Source organism: Phasianus colchicus, chromosome 7 (genome assembly GCF_987193195.1).
Source record: "Phasianus colchicus chromosome 7, bPhaCol1.hap1.1, whole genome shotgun sequence".
NCBI classification, from domain to species: domain Eukaryota; kingdom Metazoa; phylum Chordata; class Aves; order Galliformes; family Phasianidae; genus Phasianus; species Phasianus colchicus.
The window spans coordinates 11,256,748-11,280,364 of record NC_143442.1 but is presented as its reverse complement, the minus strand read 5'-3'; the positions used below and the strand labels follow the sequence as shown (position 1 = coordinate 11,280,364).

The window sequence follows — 23,617 nt, the reverse complement described above, 5'->3', positions numbered from 1 at the left end:
TTCCCAGCTCTCCTGAGTGACTGGGAGATGTTTTTGTACTATATTTTTGATGTTACTACAGCAATCGGTCATTTAGTAGTAGGTACTTACAAAACTAATTACTGAAAGTATCTAAAGGCAGGCTATGAAAAAGAAGCGGACAGACTCTTTATCAGGATCTGTTGTGATAGGATACAGGGAGATGGTTTCAAACTAAAAGAGGGGAGATTTACACTGGATATAAGGAAGAAGTGTTTTACAGTAAGGGTGGTGAGGCGCTAGCACAAGTTGCCAAGAGAGGTTGTGGATGCCCTGTCCTTGGAGACATTCAAGGTCAGGCTGAATGGGGCTCTGAGCACCTGATGGAACTGCAGGTGTCTCTTCATTGCAGAGAGGTTGAACTAGATGACCTTTAAGGGCTGCTTCCAGCTTAAACAATTGTGCGGTTCTATGACTATATGAAAACAACTTGCCTTGTTTGAGATTCAGTATTTGACCCGTTGCTGTTAATGGCTTTGCCGTTACTGGTGAGTTAAATTGGTCAAGATAAGGACTGTGCCACTGAAACACCACTGCAATGCCCAGCAGCGTCACCTTGCACCTCCCTGCATTTTGTGTCTACTCAGCCCTGGACCTGCCCCATCCAGGCAGTGTCACCACCCTGTTTTGAGAAGATGCCAAACCTGACCCATAGGCACTCCAGCAGAACTATGCAGGTAGGCATTGGGAATGCAGGAGAGTCCTTGCTCCTTTGGGTTTATTTTCATGAGCTCTCTATGGAATGAGTGCTGCAGGAAGCCCAGCTCTGGCTGGTGAAGATGTTTGTGGTGTCTGGTGAGTGGCTGTGCTGGGACAGTTTATGACCATGCTAGGAATAAAACCCCTGTCCTGAGAACAGAGCAGGGATGCCCTGGCACTACAGAGGGTGCCCTGGGTATCAAGACCTCCCTTGCCCCTTTTCTCTCATCCCATGCACTGTGTCCAGAGGACAGCGGTGCCTCTGAGGAGGAGGAGGGAAGCAGCTCCTGGTCCCTGCCAGCCTGGGCAGTGGTTTGGGCTGAGTGCGGTTTGGTGAGAGCAGGCACTGCTGTGCTTCTGACCTGGAAAAACACTGGCTGCCCTTTAAAGTGAAGTGTCCTCATGTAAGGGATCATCCTTGCCTGGGACGAAGAAAGAGTGAATCTCCCTCCTGCCAAAGCAAATCCTAAAGGATGCGAGTTTATTCTCTGCCTGAGCTGCTTTTGGGGGAGGAGGGGAAGGGAGCAGAAGGGGGGAAGCAGCTAACAGTTACCCTACTGTGTCCTGACATCAGGCGAGCTGCAAAAATGCTCCCAGTGTATCGGGGCGTGCACGGTGCCAGCCCTGCGCCGGAGCACGGAGCGCGAGGCTGCTGCGGAGCCTTAAATACTTTCCAGCCCGACTGCCTTAGCCTAACGCCTTTCAGCGCTGTTGGCAGGAGGCTTGTTTGTGTGCCTGCTCTCACCTCTCCCACTGCCGCGCCTGTGCCGCGTGTGCTTGGGGACTGAGCGCTGCGATGGGGGCAGGAGCTGCAGAGCTGGGAGCTGACACGCAGGGAAGGACGTGCGTGGGGATCTCTCCCAGGGGAATTATAAGAGGAGCGCAGCCTCGCTGGATGGGGTCAGCGTAGCTCCACAGCAGCTGGACTCACGGGGGTAAAAGGCTGAATTTGAAGGCTGATAGAAAAAGAGTTGGGCGCTGCTGGAGTTTGCTCAGCGTCAGCGAGAGATTCAGCCCAAGCTTTGGCGCTTGGCTTACGGATGGTGCTCTGCAGAGAGATGCTACCTGTCACAGAGGCAAGTCGTGGTTCAATACCAACGGGGGCTGAGCCTCTGTTAATGGTGTTTCTTTGGCTTCAGTAATTTTTACAGGAAAGGCCCGGTGTAGTTGGGGGTGGTGGGAGAAATAACCCGATGAATTTTCCATCGGCTCAACTCACTCAAGTATTCTCGCCGTTAACTTTTGGGGTCAATAATAAATATTAAAACCTGTAGATTTAATAAGTCAATGTAGGTGTTCTCTGCCTTTTGAGACCACTTTATCTTTCCATCAGAGATGAAACAAGCTTCTCAAATGAATAAAAAATAGGGCCTCAAGTGATTACAAGCGCAAGCAATTTGGGCTCCTCTCTTAGAAGCTGGCAGTAGGCATTTCTGAGCCACTTCTGAATGCCTTCATGGTTTGCATTAGCACTGCTCTCACTGTTGGTTTTTAGGTAAATGTTTCCAGACCTTCAGCAGAGGTGCTTGCTGCCACTGCGGGCGCGGGGGACGGCGTGGGTCCGGGTCCCGCCAGGCTCCGTTGAGTCTGATTTGCGCTGCAAGTCTAGTTTTCCTTGGTGCTTCCTATAATCTCCTCGAGTTCAAAGAGCGCTTAGCTGCTTGTCTTTGTCAAAAACCCTGTTGGAGATCTTTTATGTCGAAGATGTAGGATTTCTCCGCATGACTTTGATTATTTATTCATTCCACTTCTCTGGTGTATGATAGCGCTGATATCATGAAGACCCCTTGTCTTGCACTGCTCTTGCTCTGAAATTCATGGAGATTTAGTGCCTTTGAAATTGTTTTAAAAGGAAAGGAAAAGTTTTTGAAGTCCCTTTTTTCTTCTTCTTCTTCTATTCCCCTCCACAGTGCCGCAGCACATTTTTCCGGCCTTCCACGCTCCTTTGCCCATTGACATGCGCCACCAGGAAGGACGATACCATTACGAACCTCACTCTATCCACGCTATCCACGGGTAAGTCTCACACCTCCGCTCCTGAGCCTTGCTATGGCCCCGTCCGCCCACCCTGTATCAAATTCCATTCCTGAAGCATGAGGCACTCACTGCCCTTCGGGTCATACAGCTCTGTTAAACCTGGAGATGGGGCTGGCTTGTGGTTTTGCACCCGTAGTGTTTCTCATGTCATAGTGTGCCTTCCTGACACCATCTTGGTGAAACCCAAACACTGCTCCCTCAGTACTGCTTCAGGAAAAGGGTAAAAAACAGCCAGGTGTTCCATAAATCAGTTTTATTTCATGGGGCTTTAGCATGGACAGGCTGAGTGACTCTGGTGTCTACATGCGGTCTAGAGGGGCAGGATCATGGGTTTCGATGGGGTCCTCCTCATGAGATCTTACAAATGCTGCTAAGGTCTGTGCCCAGGCTGGGAGAATCACACTGGTCTCCTAGTCCATGTCTCCTAGTCTCCTAGACATGGCAACCCAGTGGTCTTGGAGAGTGGTGAGGACACGTTTATAGAGAGATTTGGGTTCACCTCCTATGAATTTTGAGCGGGCAGGAAAGGAGCCAGCAGGGAAGTGAGTGGGAGGATGTGGTGGCCATGCGGCCAGTGGGTTTTCTCCTCATCCCTGAAACACACCATCCTCATGGGAGGTGAGGGACAGCCTGATGGGTTGGCGGTCTCACAGCTCCCAGAAGTCCTTCACCCTTGATGGCAGCCTGAGGGCAGGTCTCAGGGCATTCAGCATAGGAGAGCCCACAAGGGTTAAAAACAATTTGTGGGAAGGGAAAGCGAAGCAGGTCTCATCACTTAAAGGCTCTCATTTGTTCCCTCTGTTATCCCCAAAGATTAGATGACCTTCCATCCCCTATGATTTTATGATTCTCTGCTCTGCGGCTTTGCAGAGCTGTTTGCAGAGCCGTTTGCAGAGCCATGCTTTTTCTGGATGGGTGCAAGTGGGGGAACAGCCTCTGGGAGGCAAGAAAGGAGACGGCAGCAGCCACAAGATCTGTGGAGTCCCACAGCTGCAAGGGCTTTATTCCATTTCCAAAACGCTGCAGGAAAAAGTGATAGGGCATTCCCCTGGATGCTAGCAGGAGACAAGTTGTCTTTTTGGCTGGCAGTCAGCTTGACGAGATGTTTAAAGGGGCAGAGAAGCTCCTTCCATGCTGTGTGCAAAGGGGAAAAAAACAGAATGGGTCGCTAATGCGAATAGGCAAAACTGGGGGGGGTCTGCGGAGATTAATGAAGCAGTTCTGAGCTTGCCTTCACATACATGCAGAAATTGCAGAAAAAAAGAACACAGGTTAATTAAAAAATGTACTAGGAGACAGATAATAAGCTAGAGCTATAGCTAAGACAGCACACGCTAACTTCTGAAAGGGACATCTTCCAAACTGCGTTTAGGAAAGAGGATAGCAGATGCTGAGATGTCTGGCATGGGTTACTCATGCACCCCAAAAAGCTGGATAAAGTCAGTGCTGCTGCAGCATGGCTAGTTCTGTCTTCTCCCCAGGCTGGCACTTTGGGAACCATGCTGAGACTGTGCTTCCCTTCAGTCCTGGTGCTGCATCTTTCCTGGGGCACCACAGCAGTGATTTTGGTGGAGTCGTGGAACAGGATTTTCTCCAAAATGCAACGCAGAGCTCACCAGCTGCCCTGTGAATTATATCCTCTGGCAGGTCAGGTGTTCAGCTCACCTGCACTAATGTTAATACTCTGCTGTCCTAGCAGTGGCTGAGTTAGTCTGTCAGGGAACCAAGAGTATCCTGCATAGGATTTGAGAAGAGTTGTTGGTATATTCCTACTGTCCTTATTTGGAATCCTTCACCTTCCCAGGAGCAGCTTTCACGAAAAAGAATTCTGAGTTACTGAAGGTAAAACTTGGTTGTTGGTCTTGGAAGAGGAAATGTAGCTTTCTTGGAAACTTTATATAAGATGAACCTTATTGCTTAGACAGTGTGTTGAAGGGTGCTGGTGTGAATAGTGAATCAGCAAAGCAGAGCAGCTGACTGTTTCTTGGCCATGTATTTTTGTGCAGTTTTCAGTGACATTTCTGGAGCTACAGAAGGTAGCAGGCTTGTTGAAAACAACTTAGACTGAAATATCAGTTGCAGCTTTTGTGAGCGTGCAAGTGCATACATGTGTCAGTCTTGTCCTGGGCCTTTCTGTCAGTTAGAGAGGGCTTTCCTGCAGTAAAGCAAAGCCTGTGCTTTAGAATCAGGGGAATGCGACTTCAACTTGGCTTTCTTTCCCAAGTGCATAACCACACTGGGAAAATCCTCACTAGCTGTGGAGTTAGTCTCTTGTCCATTTTTTCTTTTCCAGTTTTATCAGCAAACATTTCAACCTGATCTCCTGCCCTTTCCTTTTTTAGATTTTGTTCTACTTCTCTTTTGTCTTCCCCTTCTATCTCCTCCAGTTTCTGTTTCAGATACCACAAAACAGTACTCACCCTCCTCACTGGAGGATATCCAGTGTGAAATCAATCAGAACGTGGTAATGGAGCTGGGCTAGGGCAGACATAGCAGTTCTGTGCCCCTGCCTGGATAGGCTGGGCAGGCTCTGTGGATACATATCTGTTAATTTGTATCCCTTCCCTGTGGTGCAGAAACCCATTCTCTTTAAATTAAATAACGTTGAGAAATAATGTATATTTTTACTCTAGAAAATTGTGGTAAATGTTTGGAAGACAATTTGTGTCACTGAGTTTTGGCTTCATGATTAATTTGATCAGTGTTTGACAGAGCCCCCAATTCATCAAGCCCGTATTCTAGCTGTCTGCTGTCTTGCTGGTACCAAATTTATCTAATTACATGAACATTGCACAGCAAATTAAGTGTAGTCTCATTTGTTGCTAACTATGGGGTCTTGTTACTTGCCTGCTGCATTATGTCAAAGGTTTGTTTCCTGATTGCCTGATGTGGTGCGGCTGCGTTCCCCCACATCACTGTTTGCTTTTGGCCTAATGAGAACATAAGTTGTTTTATCCTAACTGGAGGGAACTCGTTTGCAAAGTTCTCCTGAGCAGGACAAGCTTTGGTACCCTTTTCTTGAGAATATGGATGGGAATATGGAAAACACAAGCAATAAAAGATCCACATGCAAAGATGGGTCTGAAAAATGTTCTGCATTTCTGCTCACTGTTGTTGTTCTGTCTCAGTCAGTTCCTTGTTAAGCGCCATGACAAATAGTTTTCAGAGTTTGAGTCTTCCCCACCGAGCATTTAGTATATCTGTGCAGTTGCTGATTATGTTGATAGTACCCTGAAATATATTTCCTAGAGAACTTTATCTGGATAAAATAGTGTTTCTTCAGTCAATAGGACGCTTCAGTTTTCTACGTAACCTGTTATTTTTGCTTATTTGGTGATATACTTCTTTTTCATTTTATCAAGTGATCTCATCTTTAGCATTAAGAAAAATTTGTCGGAATCGTGATGCTTTCTTGGCTAGTTTGGAAAAATGAAATATTTCATTCAGTTGATCCTTGAGCTCTGCAGTGCAAGCCATTAGAAATATTGTGGAGTTAAGACATTAATTGGATTTTGATCCAGTTGTGGACTCAGTGATCATATAGAGGATGGAAGGAGAGGCAGGATTGGAGCCCAGCAGACACTGCAAAAATGTGTAGTGAGGAATGAATTAAAACCAAGTGTGGGAGGAAATCTCTTCCAGGACTACAGAGTTAGAGCAGAATGAGTGAAAGAAAGCATATTGGTCCATGTAAATTGTATGAGACGCTTTTTCTCCAAAACAGCATTTGTTTGACGTTAAGGTCACCAAATACAGCGCTCAAAAGCTAAGAAATGACAGAAATATGTTTGCAGGTTCTGACCTCTTTTGTGTATCATCGTCATAGAGCTTTAACTTGCACAGCCATGCTCCGTGAATGGGTAATGGTGGGTGCTGGATGCATCTCCTGCATGCAGCTTTTATTCATTTGTCAGAATTTCACTCTGTACTATTAGCTGTAGGCAGAACATAGATCAGTGTCACCTGAGTGGAAGTCCTCAGAGGTTAACAGCTGAACCAAATTCACTTCATATGTTAAAACAGGTTCTTTTTTAGTGAAAGAGATAGTTTGTGTTTTAGTGAACTTCCTCGTGAAAACTCACACTGCTAGAGCTCTGTCTCTGCAAAATCTCTCTCATCTGTAAACCAAGGGGACTCCTGGAGCCAGCTTTACAAGATCAAGCTCTCAACTGCAGAGTGAAGCGGCAGGTGAGGAAGGCAGGTGAGCACTGATAGCTCCCTTGCACTCCCCCCTTTAGGTGTGCTTAGCTACTCTCAACTATTTTTTTTTCCAAACTATAAGAAAAATAACAGAAAACCTCTTAGCTCAGCTTAAAAGTACCTGCCAATGCAAGAGCCTTCTGGGCTAGCCCTTGTAAACAGCATGTCTAGGCTTGACTCAGCAAGAAGCTTTTTAACAGTAGTTCCTAAACTGTGGTTAAAACTCATCAGGCATTATGCAGTGCAACAAACAAAAGCAGCCTTGTTTTTCTACTGACATCCCGGTGATGTTTCAGGTTGCAGTCCTGACATTATTTATTAACAAAATATTGTTGTTCTTTTATCCACATTTAGAAATAATTTTAGAAAGTAAAAAAACAACCTGAGCTCATAATCATGAGACAAATTCTGTGGCTTTTGAGAAGAGTGGATCCTCACAAAGACCTACTGACAGAGAATGTTCCATCACCATGATAATGTGGAGTTGCCCTTAATTTCCCTTTGCTAGGGCTTTTATCTGTATTAATCATGGATCTTCCTCCATTTCCCTGAGATCTTAATATATTACAGATTTTTCCTGATATTCAGCCTACACAGTTTTCCTTTATCTGATCATATTACCCCTCCTTGTTGAAGTTTGTTTTCCTTTTGCTATGTTAAAAATTGGAGAACGCCTTTTCAGGATTGGCTCCCAGTGTGCCTGAGCAGCTTAGGTGGGTAATTCACAGATGGGCAAGGTGACTGACTGTTCATCAAAAGGCTGTGGCTCAAGTGTTTACAGATTCTCCAGATTTAACCTTTATCCATGGTTTTCCATTTTGGGTATGTTTCAGGATGATTTTCTCTTTCCTTTGTTTTTGTGAGATTCAGCCAACAGAGGCCAAGTAGGGTTAAGGGAAAGTATGTTGTTCAGCCATACAAAAAATAATCATCCTCATCTTATCACGGTGTTCTGAGAAATACCAGTGTTTTTTGCTTTAGAATTGGAATTTGCTACTGTCACAGATGTGTCTTTTGCTGTTCCTAATAAAAACAAAAACAAACAAACAAAAACATCAACAACAAAACACAAACCCTCCTCAGTTTTGCAGGATAGAAATCTTTTGAAAAATCTCCCTTCAGACACGCTCAGTGGAGAGGTGTTAGAGGTTGGCAGTGAATTTTTTTGTGTGGCACTGACCACGCTCCAGCCCAACCAATGGGGGCTTTCCCACCAGCGCTCCTTGTTTTCTGGCAGGGCTCTCATTTGTCCCCCCAGCATTGGCTGAGGGGCGCTGGCCCCGTGCGTTACCGGGTGTGCGGTTATCTTTGTAGGACGGTCTCTTATGAGGCTCCAGCTTTGATCCCACCAGGTTGCTTGGGATGGGACCAGGTAACATTCATTCCTGCAGCAAAGACGCCGCCAGGCTGCACCGCAGAATGTACGCACCAATAAAACATGTGTGTTTTCATGTTTACTTTGCTACCAGCGGAGAAAATCTTTGGCAGGTCTTGATTGATGGTACTGTGCTGCCTTGGAGATACAGTGAGCTCCCTCCGGAGTCAAAGCAAACAGCTGCTTAGAGAGACCTTCTTATGTGTTTTGCAAATTTTTACGACTTTCACCAAATAGACACATCGCTCATTTGGGAAACAGGTTTGGGGGCTCCCACATCCAATTTACTCTGTCCCCTTCTTTCCCACATGCTTCTTTTATTTACTTAGGAAAATAAGAATGTGTGAGTGCACGCTAGTTTGCAGAGGCTGGTCCCCTCCGCAAGGCTGGTTCAGACCTCTCCCCGCTCTGTAATTAGTAGGAGTGTGTTGTTTGTAAGTGGCTCTTTGGTAACCTGCAGGAGGCACTTTGGGGAACTATCAATACTGCTCTCACTGTAAAACTACCAGGTCTGATGTTCGCTGGTCACTTGATCCACCTCCAGTAGACCACAGATGAAATTTTGGACTACTGCTCCTTTTTCTGGAGGACTGGAGAAAAAAAGAACTTTCATTCCACGTGTGCTTTCTCCTTAATTTTTGAGAACTGAGAAGTGAAGGCTAACTAACTGTGACTCGGTTCAGAAGGGGCTCGTGGCATGTATTCAGGCATCAGAAAAGAAGTACACAGTTCTGCCTGTCTCTGCAGAAGCTGGGAAGGTGTATGCTTCACGTTTTCTAACTTCAGTAGGATGACAGGCTGAGATGTGGTCTTCCAGAAAAGGAGCAAGCATAATCTGAAATGGTCTTACAGGCCTGAATGCTTCTGTAGGTTTTTCAATCTGCATACCATTCTGGGGGAAAAAATGGGTAAAAATTTCCAAGTGTTCTTTATTCTAAGAAATATTTGCACATCTATGCTGTCTTAAAATTGGGAACGTAGATTGATCCTGTGTATTTGATTGAAACTGTCAGAATACTCTGAAAAAATCAGACCTGAAGTCCAGACGGACCTCAAGGTGTGCAGTTTCAGAGTCACTGAACCATGCAGTCAGATACAAGGTCCTGCAGATCAGGCTTATAAACGTTTGAATTGGCTCTTCAGCTGCTGTGTGTTGGCATCATCACAGTGAAGTGAGGGGCTCAGTGAGCTCAGATGAAGCCGTGCCCATTAGCACTCAGAAGATTTGGGCCACCAAACTGCTGGGGCTGTGACACCACAATGTACAGAATGAAAAACTGCAGCTCTAATTTAGCCTGATCACGGCCAAAAGTGTAAAAATGGCTAGGAGGTTTTACTGTTGAGAATAAGAGCCTGATCTCTGAGGTCTTTTATGTAAACCTTTGGCATGTGTTCGTTTAATATGATGTCACTCTGTAATCCACCATTGCTTTTAAATGTCATTCTCAGAGCTTCATGTCAGCGAGTCTTAAGTGATAATCCCTTTGCTTACCTCACTTTATAGTAGATTAAAAGTGACTTCATGCTTCCACCTTATCCGCTGCTAAGCTTGTGCTTTAGGAAAAAATTTATTTGAACTCTCTTCTCCCACTGCTTTTTAAAGAGTTTCTAAGCAGTGAAGGTCTTTTAGAAGCTATCTCAATGGTATAGCCCACTTTTCCTTTGCTTTCAGCATCCTGTGAAAATGGATCAATGTTCAGTGCCGATCTCCTACCCTGTCAAACTCCAATGTCACATATTTGTTTCCCAGGTTTTCTCAGCTAAATGCGGAGCACCGCCTCTCCTGGCTTTTCCTTTTTATCAATCCTCAATAAATCCCCTCTCTGGATGGTGTTTCTCCTCTCACCAGCTTCTTATAATCATGAGGACAGGAGGCAGTGAAGACTTTTTTGCACCAGGGCTGCTCCTGTCCAGCACTGGGCTCACCATTTCTGCTTTTGTAGCTCCTGTAGCAAATCCTTTCTCAGTCTACAGAGCTCTCCATGCTGTTCATCTCCTCAGTTTGCCCTCCTTCTTTTCTGCCTGAATATCACCCTCCTACACCTAATACACCTCCCACGTAACACCCCCTTCCAGATACTTGCTGCATGTTGTCATATCCTTCCTCCTGCGATAATGAACTGACCAGGCTGCAGTCTGTAACGTATACTCAAATATCAGCCTGTTCAGCCTCTTCGTTTTCATTGTTCTCTGAAATCCTTCCAGTGCATGGAGAAAAAATGGACAAAACCCATCCATCCCATTGGCTTGCAAAATGAAGGTTGCAGCACATCGCTTTTCAGGTGCTGTTAATCTGGGTTTTCAGATACAGTGGCCAGGGGAAGCAAACAACATAAGGTGCTGAGAGAGAAAAAACAGATAGCAGGAATGCTGGCTTGTGATATTGGAAGAAAAAATGCAGGGTTTGTAATGTACATGCGGAGCGGAAATTTTAAAATCTCATCCAAAATTTCCCCCCACGCAATAAAGTGCAGCGAAGTCAATTTACCCTGGAAGGATAAAGGACTGAGTCAACTCTGCTGGGATTAGAACATGTGGTTCGAGGGATCCTAGGTATTTCAGGGCTGGTTCCCGGACCACCCAGATGGCTGGGGGGAAAGGAATAAAAAATAATAATAACAAAAAAAAGGACCCTATTTGGCAAAACGGCGGTTGTGGATACCCTGCTTGCAGCTAACGCCGTGTGCTCACATCTGCACAAATGAAAGGGCAGAGGTAGGTGCTGTTACTGTGACAAATCTCAGATCTGCAGTGTGCTCCTGTGGGAATATGTGCATTTAAGTGGGCTTCCTAGATCCCTGAATTTGACAATACCACATACGTATGCTTTTCTTTCATGTGCCAGACCGTTTTGAGAATTTGTGATATTGCACAATTTTCCAGCGTAGGATTTTCATGTCTGTTCTTTAATGTTTCACCATTGGTATTACGTAGACGACTAACAGGGCTAAAGTGTAGGTCATTACTTGGGTCAGTTTTTAAAAGTATTATTTAAGATTGTAAGTCCCACTTTACTAGGTCTGGCTAACAGTGTTATTTTCAAAGTGGGTATTGTGGGTTTCAACATAATGGAGGGCCAGCTTGTCAACTGCTAGAAATGAAAGGCATCATGGGTTTTTCAAACATGCTGTACTCCAGTTAATGCGAAACTTCCCCAGCTTCCATTGAAACTCTGGATCCCCAGGCCAGCCCTGATGGAGGTGTTAAGCTCGTAGAAATTAAGAAAATGACTGGAATGAATGTATATTAACGTGTATGTTTGGGGTCCAAGGTGTTCTGCCAAGTTATATGGTTCTTGTGTTTCTGGAGTGCTGATAGGGATGTTTTCTGACCTGCCTCCTCTCTATGGTAGGCCAATGCATGAGGTCAAGCTTATGGAGAATCAAGGTTTATATGGTATCAGTAGATCAGACTCCACTTTAAGAGCAAATTTACTGCATGCTCCACACTCACTTTATTGGCTTGTATGGAATTGAGTTGTGATATGATTGCTGGCAGTAGTCAGTAGTCAAAGGAGATGTGACCCATTTATGACTTTTTCAAGCTGATGTTGGGGAGAGCACCTTGCAGCATGGTGGGAGGCAGAGAAGTAGCCTTCTGCCCTCACAGTAGAGGGATTTCTTTCTGCCTCAGCCTATTTTATCTACCCCCAACCCCTTGCTATCTAAGGCACTCATAACAGCACCTGGTTGCACTTGGGCATGCCTGAAAAAATATGCTGGGCTTGTGTGTGTAACTGAAGTGCGGTTGCATTGAGCTTTCTATCGCTTTCAGTCTCTCTGAAAAATAAACCTGTTCCTAAATCCTGTAAGGGCCTTTGAAGTGTTTTCCTTTTGATCCTGTAAAAGCATCCTGAAGAAGAATTTGTCTCATTCCTCCTTTTGTTTCTTCATGAGAGGCTTTCCTAGTTTGGTTCTGGAGCAACTTAGATGGCTTTTGATTTGCAGACCAGCTACAGAACGTGTTACCTGCTGGCTGAGCGTTTCATCTGAAAGCCTCTTAAGATCCCACAGGGTAACCACACATCCCAAATTACCACTGGTAGTAGAAGGACTACCAGATTGTGGTTAGTACATGACCAGTAGGAAAGCTTCAGGCTTACAGCTGCGTTAAAGCGATGCTCCTGCATGTGTATTCTTGTTTGTGACTATTTGTGTGAGTTCTGAGATACAACATTTGATTTCATATACTTTTTCATATATCTTTTATGCTAGATTAAGTGAAGCACAATATCTTACAAGAGAAAACTGTGCATTGTGGATGACAAAATAGCAGAATGTAGAAAGATAAGGGAGAGAAGGAATTAAAGCATTCTGTCATCAAATCAGTAAATGAAAGGAAGTTGAGTCTACTGGGGAATAGGAAAGAAAGAGATACTTGCAGGAGAGATTTGATAAGAAATGATGAGCTGATGAGGCAGAAGAACCTACCAGAAGCAATCCAGGCTACAGAACTGGTTTCAAGGCTGTCTCAGTTCAGGAAAAACCTGGCTATATGCTTAATTAGAAATGCATGCTTAAATGTTGACTTTAGAGGAGCTTATCACATACTGGCCTGGATAGAGGTGTTCTTCTGAAGGCACCATAAAATAGGAATCTTTACTAAACACTCCTGTGTAGTCATGCTGGAAAAACAGTTAATGTTGGAGATTTTTCATGTGACAATATAAACTTGGCAGCTGGCTTCAGACCTGTTACAGTAACGGATTATTTGTTGGTATTCTCGTGAAGGGTTTCACTTCTGTAATGTTTCTTTTAATAATTTTGACAAAGTACAAGTTAAGCTTTAATGAAAAGAGACTTCAGCTCCATGGTATACAGCAGGGCCCAGATTGGGGTGGATTCTAATATCTGCAGACCAGAGAGGATATTGAAGTTAGTTCCCAGAGGATAAATTATGCAAAAGTTATTTCTAGCTTTCTCCCTTTTTTCATAGTTCTCCAGCCCAACTGTTCCTGTGTAAGAAGTAATGCCATGAACATATGAAAAGCAAGGTGTCTACAGACTTTTGTCCAGTACTGTTGAATGCTTAAGTACAATTATTACCTGTTTGTCTCTCATTCCCTGTAAAAGTCTTTGAACAGAGAGCTGATCACGGTTTTACTTTTCATGGTGAAACCAGTGTCAACAGCTCCCAAATCTTTTTAGTCACTTGTTAAAAAACAAACTTCCAAATTCCAACTGAATTTCCAGCCATCGTTGTGAAAGGAATCATTTACACACACATAACCAAACCAAATGTCAGCTTAGGTCAGGAAAGTTCAATCCATCCCTCAGGACCAGCAGTGAGGAGATGTCCAGAATGTAAGAGTCTAACAAGGAACCGAGTCAGCTTAGATATTTTGCAAGCCATGTCTTTCTAAGAGAGTCCCATGGGACCTTTGTTGAGGATGAATACACTGAATTTTGGGACTGTTGTGAATGAGAATGACAGCCGCTTCATGTTCCTCACCAGTGTCATCATGCGGCATTGCCTGGTGAGTCAGAGGGAAAGGCCTGCTCTCACCAACACCACTTCCTCCATGTCCTGGGATTTTCTTTGCAAGTCATCTATTCAAGGCTTGGCTGGGTCTTGACCTCTCTTGGCATTTGAGAGCTAAACCTGGTATGACTCCAGATTTCCCACAACCGCGTCTGGTTTGAATCCTGTCAGTGCCGAGATGAGTGTTACCGCAAGAATAAGAAATCTTCAAATAGTTGTTTGTTTGTTTGTTTAAGAGACAGCTTCTGCCAAATGAGAGGAAGGTGAGAGGTGAGAGCACTGGGGGCTATAGCTTCTTTTCCTTCGGGTCCAGGATCCTATCAGCTTGCTTTCTCTACGCTTGATATCTGCAGAGCAGGGTTTGCATTTCTGTTGAAGCATGCGATGGGTTTTGATAGGAATGACGCTGAGCAGAGCAGGGACTTGAGCTTTGTTTCCATACAGAGATTGCCTTGCTTCGGGTATATCAAACTGGTGCAGCATATTGGTTGTGTGACCTGCCCCAACGTAACTCAGTGAGTAAATGGGAAGACGAGGTCAGAAAATTCCTCGAGGTGCCCTGCTCTGAAGAGCAGATCATGCTTTCTCCCATTAAAATTGCACTGAGTTCAGTGGTTTCCTGTCCCTTCATTTGGTTTCTGACTGCATTGCCAAACTGGCCTTTATCCAGATTCTGGTTGCTGTGATTGATTTCATTGCTTTGCCTTTCCTAAACCCAACCCCACCCCTACCATCTCTGTGTTCAGTGGTGGCTTTTGTCCCAGGAAGGGCAATTTTGTGGTTCACACATTCACCAGCGAAATTACTGCAATCCGTAAACTTCCAGTGCAGTAAAGATTTGTGTGTTCGTGTGTTTGTGTCTGTGCATTTTCTGTGTGTCCTCCTCCATCTGTTACCATCCTCAGTGGGTGAAAACCACACTGATAACCTCTCTGCATATGATTCATTGTGGTCTGTGCTCCTCTGAATGCTTTTGAATTTCAAATGAAAGAGCCTCCAGGATCTGGGAGCAAATCTCAGCACAGTGGAGCTAGAGATTGAACTGAAACTGGAGACTTTTAGGTGGCCCTATTGGTGGGTGAGGGTAGAAGATAGAGAGGGCATTGCTGGCAGTGTTGACTGTACGTGCTCTTGCTCTGTCCCTCAAATGGCTGAGCATAGAAAATGAACTGTGTTTCCTTGTGCCTTTTTTTTGGCTGGAAGCTTTTACAGCAGGTGTGAATGGTTGTGTTAATCTTCACAGTGTTCATTAGTATCAAATACGTACTGAGCACTGAGCAAGAGTAAGTATTTTGCCATTAAATTGTGAATGACTTTAAAACTTGCACTGTTATGTGATGCACATAAAATGAATTGTTAATAGTAGAAGTTTGCTTCTGGACAGTTGCATTTCCTTGGTTTCTAATAATGCTATAGATTATTTAAACCATAAAACATTTTTAGAACCTGATTTACTTTCATGCATGGTGCCCTTTGCTTACTTCAGCAAATTAAGTGGAAGATGCAACAAAAGCAAAATCCAAAACATACGAAGTGCGATTCCAGTGTAAACTCATAGACATCCAGTCCAGTGGACATTTATTTAGACATCCAGCTCCCATCAGCAGCTGGCTTCTTCTTGAATGCTCACAAAAGCTCACACCCCAGTGCAAGCAGCGTGGGCTGCATGAGATACTTGAAGGTGCTAAGGGAAGACTAATGGGATTTTCAAAGGCTGCTACCACATGGAAAGCCTTGCTGCCAGGATTTTGGCATGGCTTCGATTTCCAGGGTTGGTTTGTTTGTCACTGATGTCTAAGTAGGTTAAATAATCCACTGCACCTGAGCAAGTCTCTTTTCTCATTCCCAGACCGCAGTGCAATGGCCCTATGTTTGCCTTTTCCAAAACTGGAGATAAATGTTTAAATTAAATTTTGTTCTGAATTATTAAAGCTATTGCAAATGTTTTCATTAAAATATGATTATGTTTAATAGCCCTTCTTTTGAATTTTAAATAGAATCAATATTTTGTGACTTAATTACTCAGCAATAGCTCTTTTTTAAAAATCATTTTTACCTTATGGTAATAAAATTATTGTATTTACATAGTCCCAACCTAAGCACATCTCATTTTACCAACTAAGTCCATCATTTAAAGGGCACACAACGTTAACATCTTTTTGGCTCACATGAGACTTTACATCATGCTTTTCCCAAAGAGAGCACTTTGGGAATCTGACATCTGAGGCTGGGATGGGCTCATTCAAGGCTCAGCTGAGTACTGGAGGCATTGAATTTCCTGTCTTTTCACAGCTGAGCTTAATGCCCTGCTTTTGACTGACCTGAAGGTATGGGGCATCACAAATTGGTGTGGGGCATCACACACGTGAAAGTCATGTGAGAGTGGTGGCTGGGAGAAGTGAGGCCATGACATGTGAATGGAGGTCTCTGGCACATGGTGGCATGGTGATGAGCTGTGCTGTGCTCATATGTCCTCTCCTCCTTGGCTGGTACATGTTGTGTCTACTGGACCCTGACATAGACATGATGGATGCATGATGGCGGGCTCTTCCTTCCTCCTCAAAAGCGTGCGTATATAGCTCTCCAGCTAAAACAGCAATCAGTGATGACTCTTTGAATGTTTTTCTGCATTTGCATTTACAAAAGCTGGATAAGCCTTTAAAAAAAATCTGATAAGTAGCAGGCAATTGAATTAACCACTGTTGACTGTATTGCTGTCTCTTAACAAACTCCATCTGTATGGTCTCCCTTTGTAGACACAATTTTATAACTTAATTTCCCTACCAAAACATCAGTGTTTACTTAGTAAGAAATCTGTTCTTTGTCAGCTTAAAACAGTGATTTCTTTATTACCACTCTGCGCAGGGAATGACAGCACAGAGTTGGCACTGGAGCAAGTCTGGTTGAGTCTACAGCGTTGTAATGGAAACAGGGTGAACTGAGGGTCAAGTATAATGGGATTTGTATACAGAAATGTGTCTGCATAAGGAATAGCTGCATGAGATAAGAGAATGAAAGATGAGGCCCTCAGGTCTCCCTTTGCGTGGCGGTGAGCTGCTGGCGGCAGGAGGGAGGTGTTGCAGTAGGTACTTAGAGCTGCTGACTTGGGGAGATGTGGTTACCTGGTGCTGGCAGAGTAGAGATGACTCCATCTGTTCATGCCTGTTCTGGTACTAGCTGGTGGAGGGAGTTGGTGGATGGATGGGGTGGCAGTTGGTGATTACTCTGTGAATGTCTTCTGTGTAATTTTTATTGCTATCAGGAAGCACGGGGTCAATGAGGGGTTTTCAAGCTATTACAGTCTGTGGCCTCCCTGAAAATTTTCAGTGGGGCTGTCAAGCATGGTATAGTGAATTTAGCCTGAATGATAGGAGGCTTGCAGGGCTTTTTTGCTGTCTTTCACATCACCTATAGAAGTTCTTCGTGATTCCCAAAGGTTTTGCAAACCACAGGTTGAAAAGCACTGGTGTAACTTTTCAGCAGTAAATAGATGAGGAACATCAGCTCCCTGCTCCTTAACTGAGAAAAATGTAAGAATTTCCTTTGTCATTGTTAACTGAAAGAACAGGAGAGCAGCTGTTGAGAATGACACAAATGGATTTTGAGGCAGTACGTGGTTGATGATACAAAACACCGCATCCCTTCTTATCATGGGTTGATGATCTCCGGGGGCAGCCTGGCTCCTTTGAAGTCTGTATGAGTTGTACAACTCTGCTACCAGTGCTGAGGTTTTACTATAGGACTGGGCTTTGGCTTATCACATTTAATTTCCCTTGCAGTAGAGCCTTCCTCAGTGTCACACTGCGAGCTGGAGATGATAGAGAAAAGCCAGGTGTTTAACACAGTCAATTGGAATGAGGTCCTGCTTTCTCTGAATTGTGTTCATCTTTTCCCTGTGGAAAATTAACTGCTGAGTATTGACCTTTTTTTTTTAAACATGCATGTTTCATTCTGCTTCACCTTTTTTTTCCTAATGATTATTAAAAAAATAATTAAAAAAAAGAGATAGATTAAAAAGAAGAAATTAAAATGGAAGAGAAGGCTACTGTTAATTCTCTTACTTTGCACAGAAAACACAGGGCATTTCAGAGAGAAAATCTCACTAGAAATAAAAAGGCTTTCCTCCTTGTAGTCGTTTTATCAGTAGAAAACTTTTGCCTAGTTCTGCTTTTCAGCATGTAATTACTAGCTGTTCCACATCCTCATAGCAAAGGAAAGGATGGTTAGATCAGCCAGCCCGCTGGATCAGATCTTACATTACATCTTGAGCTCTTTGAGTGCCATTAGCATTTCCTTTTAGAAGCGAAGAAATATTGACAGTTTGGTAGGTTATCTTGCATTTTACTGCACGTTAGGGCACTTCAAAGTCTTTATGTAGTGATGGGAACTGTCATGAAGTAGATGTGAAAGGGGCCTTTGGTCCAACTAAACCTGTCAGCAAGAAGATTTAGGGCAGATGGTTATTATTAGAAATCAATGTATTTATTATATATTGTTCGTGAATATTTCCCTTTGGAGGTTTCTGTGAGTGCTGTTGCTGTTTAAAATGTGTCAAATGGCAATAAAATTAATTCCTACTGAAAACCCGTCAGGCTCCAACCCAAAGCTTTGCTATTATAGGAATGTGTGTCTTTTACTTCTTTGTGCTGTGATGCACCAGAGACAGGTACACGCGGCACAGCAGCAGCGTATCTGGGGTGTGCGTGCGTGAGATATTTCTGTGTGGCTATCACAATCACCTGTTCCTACAGAACTCCTCTGACTGCTGTGTCTAAAAAGGCTTTGTAGAGATCTGTGGTGTACCTGTTCCTGTTCCTTTTTATTCCCCTTTGTTAACCATTTTTCTGGTACTTCCAGTTGGTTACAGCAGCTTACTGCTGTCTAGAGCAAGCGTGGCATCTTTCTAAAGCATGAAGTCCAGTGGTTTTCCCATGTACTTTGGAAGAGAGAAATAAGAAATTTCAGGCATTTTATAATTAATTGGGTGTAGGTTTTCCTTCCTCAGTGTCTTGCTTAGTTATAGGATTTCAGGAGGGTTATGGGAAGAGAACATTCCCAATAGAAAAGGAGGGTGTTAGCAGCAATATTAATGCTGGAAGACACTGCCTTGGAACAAAGATTCATTTTCCATTCACCCCATGATTTACAGCACATTCCAACCAAGTGATTTGGCTATGGTCTTCTGGCATAACATTGTTTGCCCTTTCCCTGACATTTTGCATATAAAGAAAAGTTATGAGCTTCTTGGGCATTCAAGGTACCAGGAAATGCAGGAGTCTACCTAATTTGTTAACATGAAATTATAGATGTCTGACATAGACTCCGTTAGTTAACATTGGTTAGAGTAATGCTGCAGCCAGTTGATTGTATTACAGTCATGATGAAGAGGAATGGTCCCTTTTTGCCTTTCTGGGATATGACGGGTATGGAGCCAAGGCAGATTTAAAGTGTAATGAATGAATAAGCATTTTCCTCAGTTTGCTTGACTCCTCCATGAGCTCCACTGCTACACTGTTGCTGCCACTGATGTACTATCTCCAGGACAGGTCAATGCCAGCATAACATGGAAAAGGACTTTTCAGAAATACTGTAGGTACAGTCTTTAAAATGTCAAGCTGCTCCATAGCATGTGAATTTTCTTTTAAGGCAGAAAAGCAACACCCAAAAGTAGCATGGTAAGGAGGCACTAGACAGGGATGAAAAATTCAGATTTCCTCCCCTCACACATACACTTCCCATTTGTTTTTCCAAGCCCACTATCTTCACAGCTATGAGCAAAATACTCACTCAAAAGTGCTTATATCCTTACCATGTGTCCCAAGGGAAATCAGTCAGATGCAGATAAACAGCTGTGTCACATCCAGCACATCTTTCTAGCATCCATTTCCCACACTCTCCCTGGTTGAACATCTCTTCAGATCTCCCTCATCCTCCTGCTTAGCTCTGCCTTTGAGATTCGGTCTGTCTCTCCACCTGGCACCATCTCACTCCTTACTGCTTCCCACTTTGCTAGCCCCCTGCAATCTGCAGTTGCTTCCAAGCCCTCATCCCCTCCCTGCCATGAACTCACAGCATCTTTACCCCCCAGCTTTCTTATCTTGTGGCTTTCAGAACCAGATTCTCATGTCTGGTGGCTTGAACCAGAAATTCACACACCTCCAGGCTTGCATCACTCCTTCAGTCTGTCACTAGATTGCTTTCATTGGCTCTTCCATGCCAGTGACTTCCATGACTTCTATCCATGCTTGCTTTCAAGCCTTTTCTCCCACCCTCCATTTCTCTCTTCCCCTCAGCCACCTTCCTTGAAGTTCCCCTTCTTAAAATATTCTTTTTCTCTGAAGGCTTTCATCATTAATCTCTCAAGAAACTATCTTGGAGTCTCATCTGCCATGCTTTGATTTATTCATTGTGTTGTGTTTTTTTTGGCGGATATCTCACAAGAACTGAGGTGGTCATCCTTCTACCTCCACTGCTAAAGGAAGGCTTGTGTGAAAAGGTGGGCTTTCAGAACGTAAATTAAAAGATCATGTAAGTAAGGTAATTGGATAAAAAAGGATATTAGGATCTGAAACAGAATGTTTACTCTCTTTGATGTGTTTTGGGAACATATGTCTGCACAGTGGGCTGCGTGGCTGATTAAGTACAAAACAACCCAGGAAAAAATCACCACTGTTAAGCTTAAATCAAAGATCTCTCCTCAAGACACTAATTTGATTTGGGTTTGAAGGTCCCATATCAACTCTGATTTCTACCTTTGATGTCTGACTTCTTTGTCTGTTGCATAATGGAGGGCAATCTTAGTTATTTAAAATATACCCTTTTTTTTCCATTTTAAAGTAAATATTGTTGTATTGTGTTGCAGTTGTGCCTTTAAGTGTCAGTCAAGGCTAGACCCTCATTGTGCTAAATGTTATGTAAATAGAATAAAAATCTGTCTGTAGATAGGACAGTTTCTATTCTGAGGACCACTTCCTATTCAGGGTTACTTCTGCTGCCAGCTTTGCTCCTTCCAAGCGATGCTGTGGTCCCCATGTGCTGTGAGCAACCCGTGAGCTCAAGAAGACTGCTAACTTCTGGTGGTCCTTACATTTAAAAAAAAAAAATTGAAGTTCTAAACAAAAACATTTTTTATTTCATTGATTAAAAATATTAATACAGCCACATTAAGTGGATTTAAAACCTTTGTTACATTTGTTCTTGGTTCTAGATATTTTGAGCTATGGATTAAGTCAGGTGTGTCTGAGAACAGAATGGTCTTTCATAAGGAAAAATGAAAGATGTTTGGCTTTATCTTAAGCTTTAAAGCTAAAAAAAACCCAAAATATTTTTCTTACTTGGAACAAATATATAATTGACTTCATGGTATAGAAGTTGCATAAAGTCCTGAATGCCTTTTTGCTAAGGAATGGAAAAAAATTTACTAAGAAACTGTACCCACCATAGTTTACTATGCTGTTTCCATGGTGTGGCTGGAAAACAGAGTAATCAACCAGTTAGAGGCCTATTCTTGTTCCCCCAGCCAAAGTCAGTGGCAGAGTTTCCTTTGACTTCAGTGGTACAAGATTACACTTCAAGGCATAATTTGTAAAGGCATTTAGACAACTACCATTGCCAATGGATGTGCAGTGGGATTTTTCATAATGTCTAAATAAATCCTTCTAAAAGCAGGGCCCTAACCACAAATCCACAAATAAGGGTTTTTATATTCAGAGATTTTTGTGTGTGAAGACCCGCAGCAGCTACCACAGTTATCTGATCTAACATCTGTGACACCAACCATAGAATTCCTTCCCCTTTCATTTCTACACTGGGATAAATTACTCTTTCCTACTATTAAAACTCCAAACCTCCAAACACTTAGAACACATCTTTTAGAAAAACATCCAGTTTTGCCATAAAGTATTGCAGCAGTGCTGTATTTACCACTTCCCTTCATTAACTGTAATAATGAGAATTTGCCCTCACTGTTTAAATATCTTTTTTTTTTTTTTTTTAATTATTTTTCTAGTTTTCAATGCCTCAAAGCCATATTTGAGGGGAAAGAAGAAAATAGGAACTGCTCAAAGCATGCCCCTTACATTTCTGCAGAGAAGCTGTAGAAATTTTTATCCAGCTTCACAGCGAGAGCATTAGTTGCTGAATTGGTAAAGGTAACCTTGATTTTCTGTAATATCCATTTTTGTGAGTATAAAGAAATAATGTATTGATCTCATTTTAAAGCTGAGAAAATACAGGGAAAAACAACGAAACATCCCAGCAGGGGAGGGCTGGGAGTTAGCAATGATTTGTCTTGGGTCTCGTTCTTCCCAGTGGGCCATGAAGCTGGCATCCTCAGACTTCCAGCTCCATCACGGAGCATTGGTTTGCTTTATTGGACTGTTAGAACTTTGCTGTGGTGCTGGGAGAGCTGGGAAGCAGGGAAGATTCTCTTTCACATCATTGTCAGGCTCTCAGGCAGGCATATAAGGTCAGGACAACTTCCTCCTGGCACACCATGATCTGCACATCCTTTGCTTTCCAAGAGGAAAAAAATGGGAGGGGGGCAATCTTTGTGAATGATGAAATACCACATGAATTATATCATTGTGGCCCAGGTTTGACCTCTTGAAAGGTACCTTGTTTTGAGGGTTTCATCCTGAGGGTACCGCTCAAGTCGCGACCTTTCGCCCTTCCTGCTGTAATGGACCTTAAATCAGAAATAAACAGAGGTGAAGTCAAGGGGCTAGCAAGGGCTGTTTAGACTGAGCCATTTAACTGGGGCACTGTCGGTTTCCTACTGTGCAAAACTGTAGCATCCCATACATAGAGTGTCTATCATCAGCTTGGTCCCTTTCTGGGTATCCCCATGGTTCTTCTACATCTCCTGCGGACCTGGAGAGGTGTTCTGGGTACTAAGGGCTTGTGAACATGAGGCCAAGATGTTTGATTTATCTTAAGAAACAAAACCAAGGATTTTTATGTGGAGTTTGGATGTGATCATTGGTTTGAAAAGCATTTTTCTTTTTTCTTTTCTCATAGCAAAACTCTACCAGGCAGTGTTACCCCCACAAGAGCAGTTCTGTTCCTAGCTTCCATTCCTGGGTAGCCACTATGCAGTTTTTTTATTGCACACCAAAAGAATTGCCTGTAACTGTCCTTATTCCATTAAGCGTATGGAAAAGTATTCAGCTCTTTGTTTTCTGCTGAATGAATACATTTGGCATGTAAACATTAATTTAGACTAGTCATGGGATGTCAGTGTTGGTTAATTGTCCCCATTTTTCTGGGTTTTGTTTAAATGATGGAGATTATTTCAGAAATGTGCAACTTCTTCATTGCTGGGTGTGCTTTGTGGAGGCTCCAGACCCACAGTGAGATGGTTCAAGGTTTGGGGATGGCTGGTACATGGCAAGTAAATAGCACAAAGCTGTGTGCTCTCTGGGGAGTGCTACCCATTGCCCTGGAAAAGCTCAGTAAAGCATTAAGCATAGCATACTTCCAACAGCATTACCCCGCAGCCCTTAGATGGGGTCAGTTAATATCTCCCCAGTATCAGTGTGAGCAGAGAAGGGAGAGCCTCTTCTGGTGGTTGGAGAAATTAATCAGAGCTTGTGCACTTCGTTAGAGATGCAGTTTTCTGTATGAGTCCTGAGCATTGATTATCAAACATGGGCATCTTGCCACTGCTGTGGGGAAAACAAGTCCCCGGCTCCTATTAAATTTAACGGCATTTGGACACGTGATTTCCTTAGCCTGTTTGAAAACCAGAATCCCAGTTCAGAAATCCATTGGAAGAGTGGTAACGGGATGGCATGATCTCGGACTGGG

General features: G+C 43.4%; 1 protein-coding gene across 13 annotated transcripts in view; it reads left to right on the top strand.

Annotated features, from left to right (window-relative positions):
• The window catches only part of GLI2 (GLI family zinc finger 2), a 388,026-nt gene that overhangs the window by 323,852 nt on the left and 40,557 nt on the right, over positions 1 to 23,617 (top strand). For 12 of the 13 annotated variants that reach the window (XM_090143691.1, XM_090143690.1, XM_090143692.1 and 9 more), the window contains one exon: positions 2,628 to 2,733. In XM_090143691.1, coding sequence (XP_089999817.1) covers positions 2,628 to 2,733 — 106 coding nt within the window. Of the gene's footprint in view, positions 1 to 2,627; positions 2,734 to 4,262; positions 4,597 to 23,617 lie in introns of those variants that run through there. The other variant, XM_090143700.1, reaches the window with a different exon arrangement.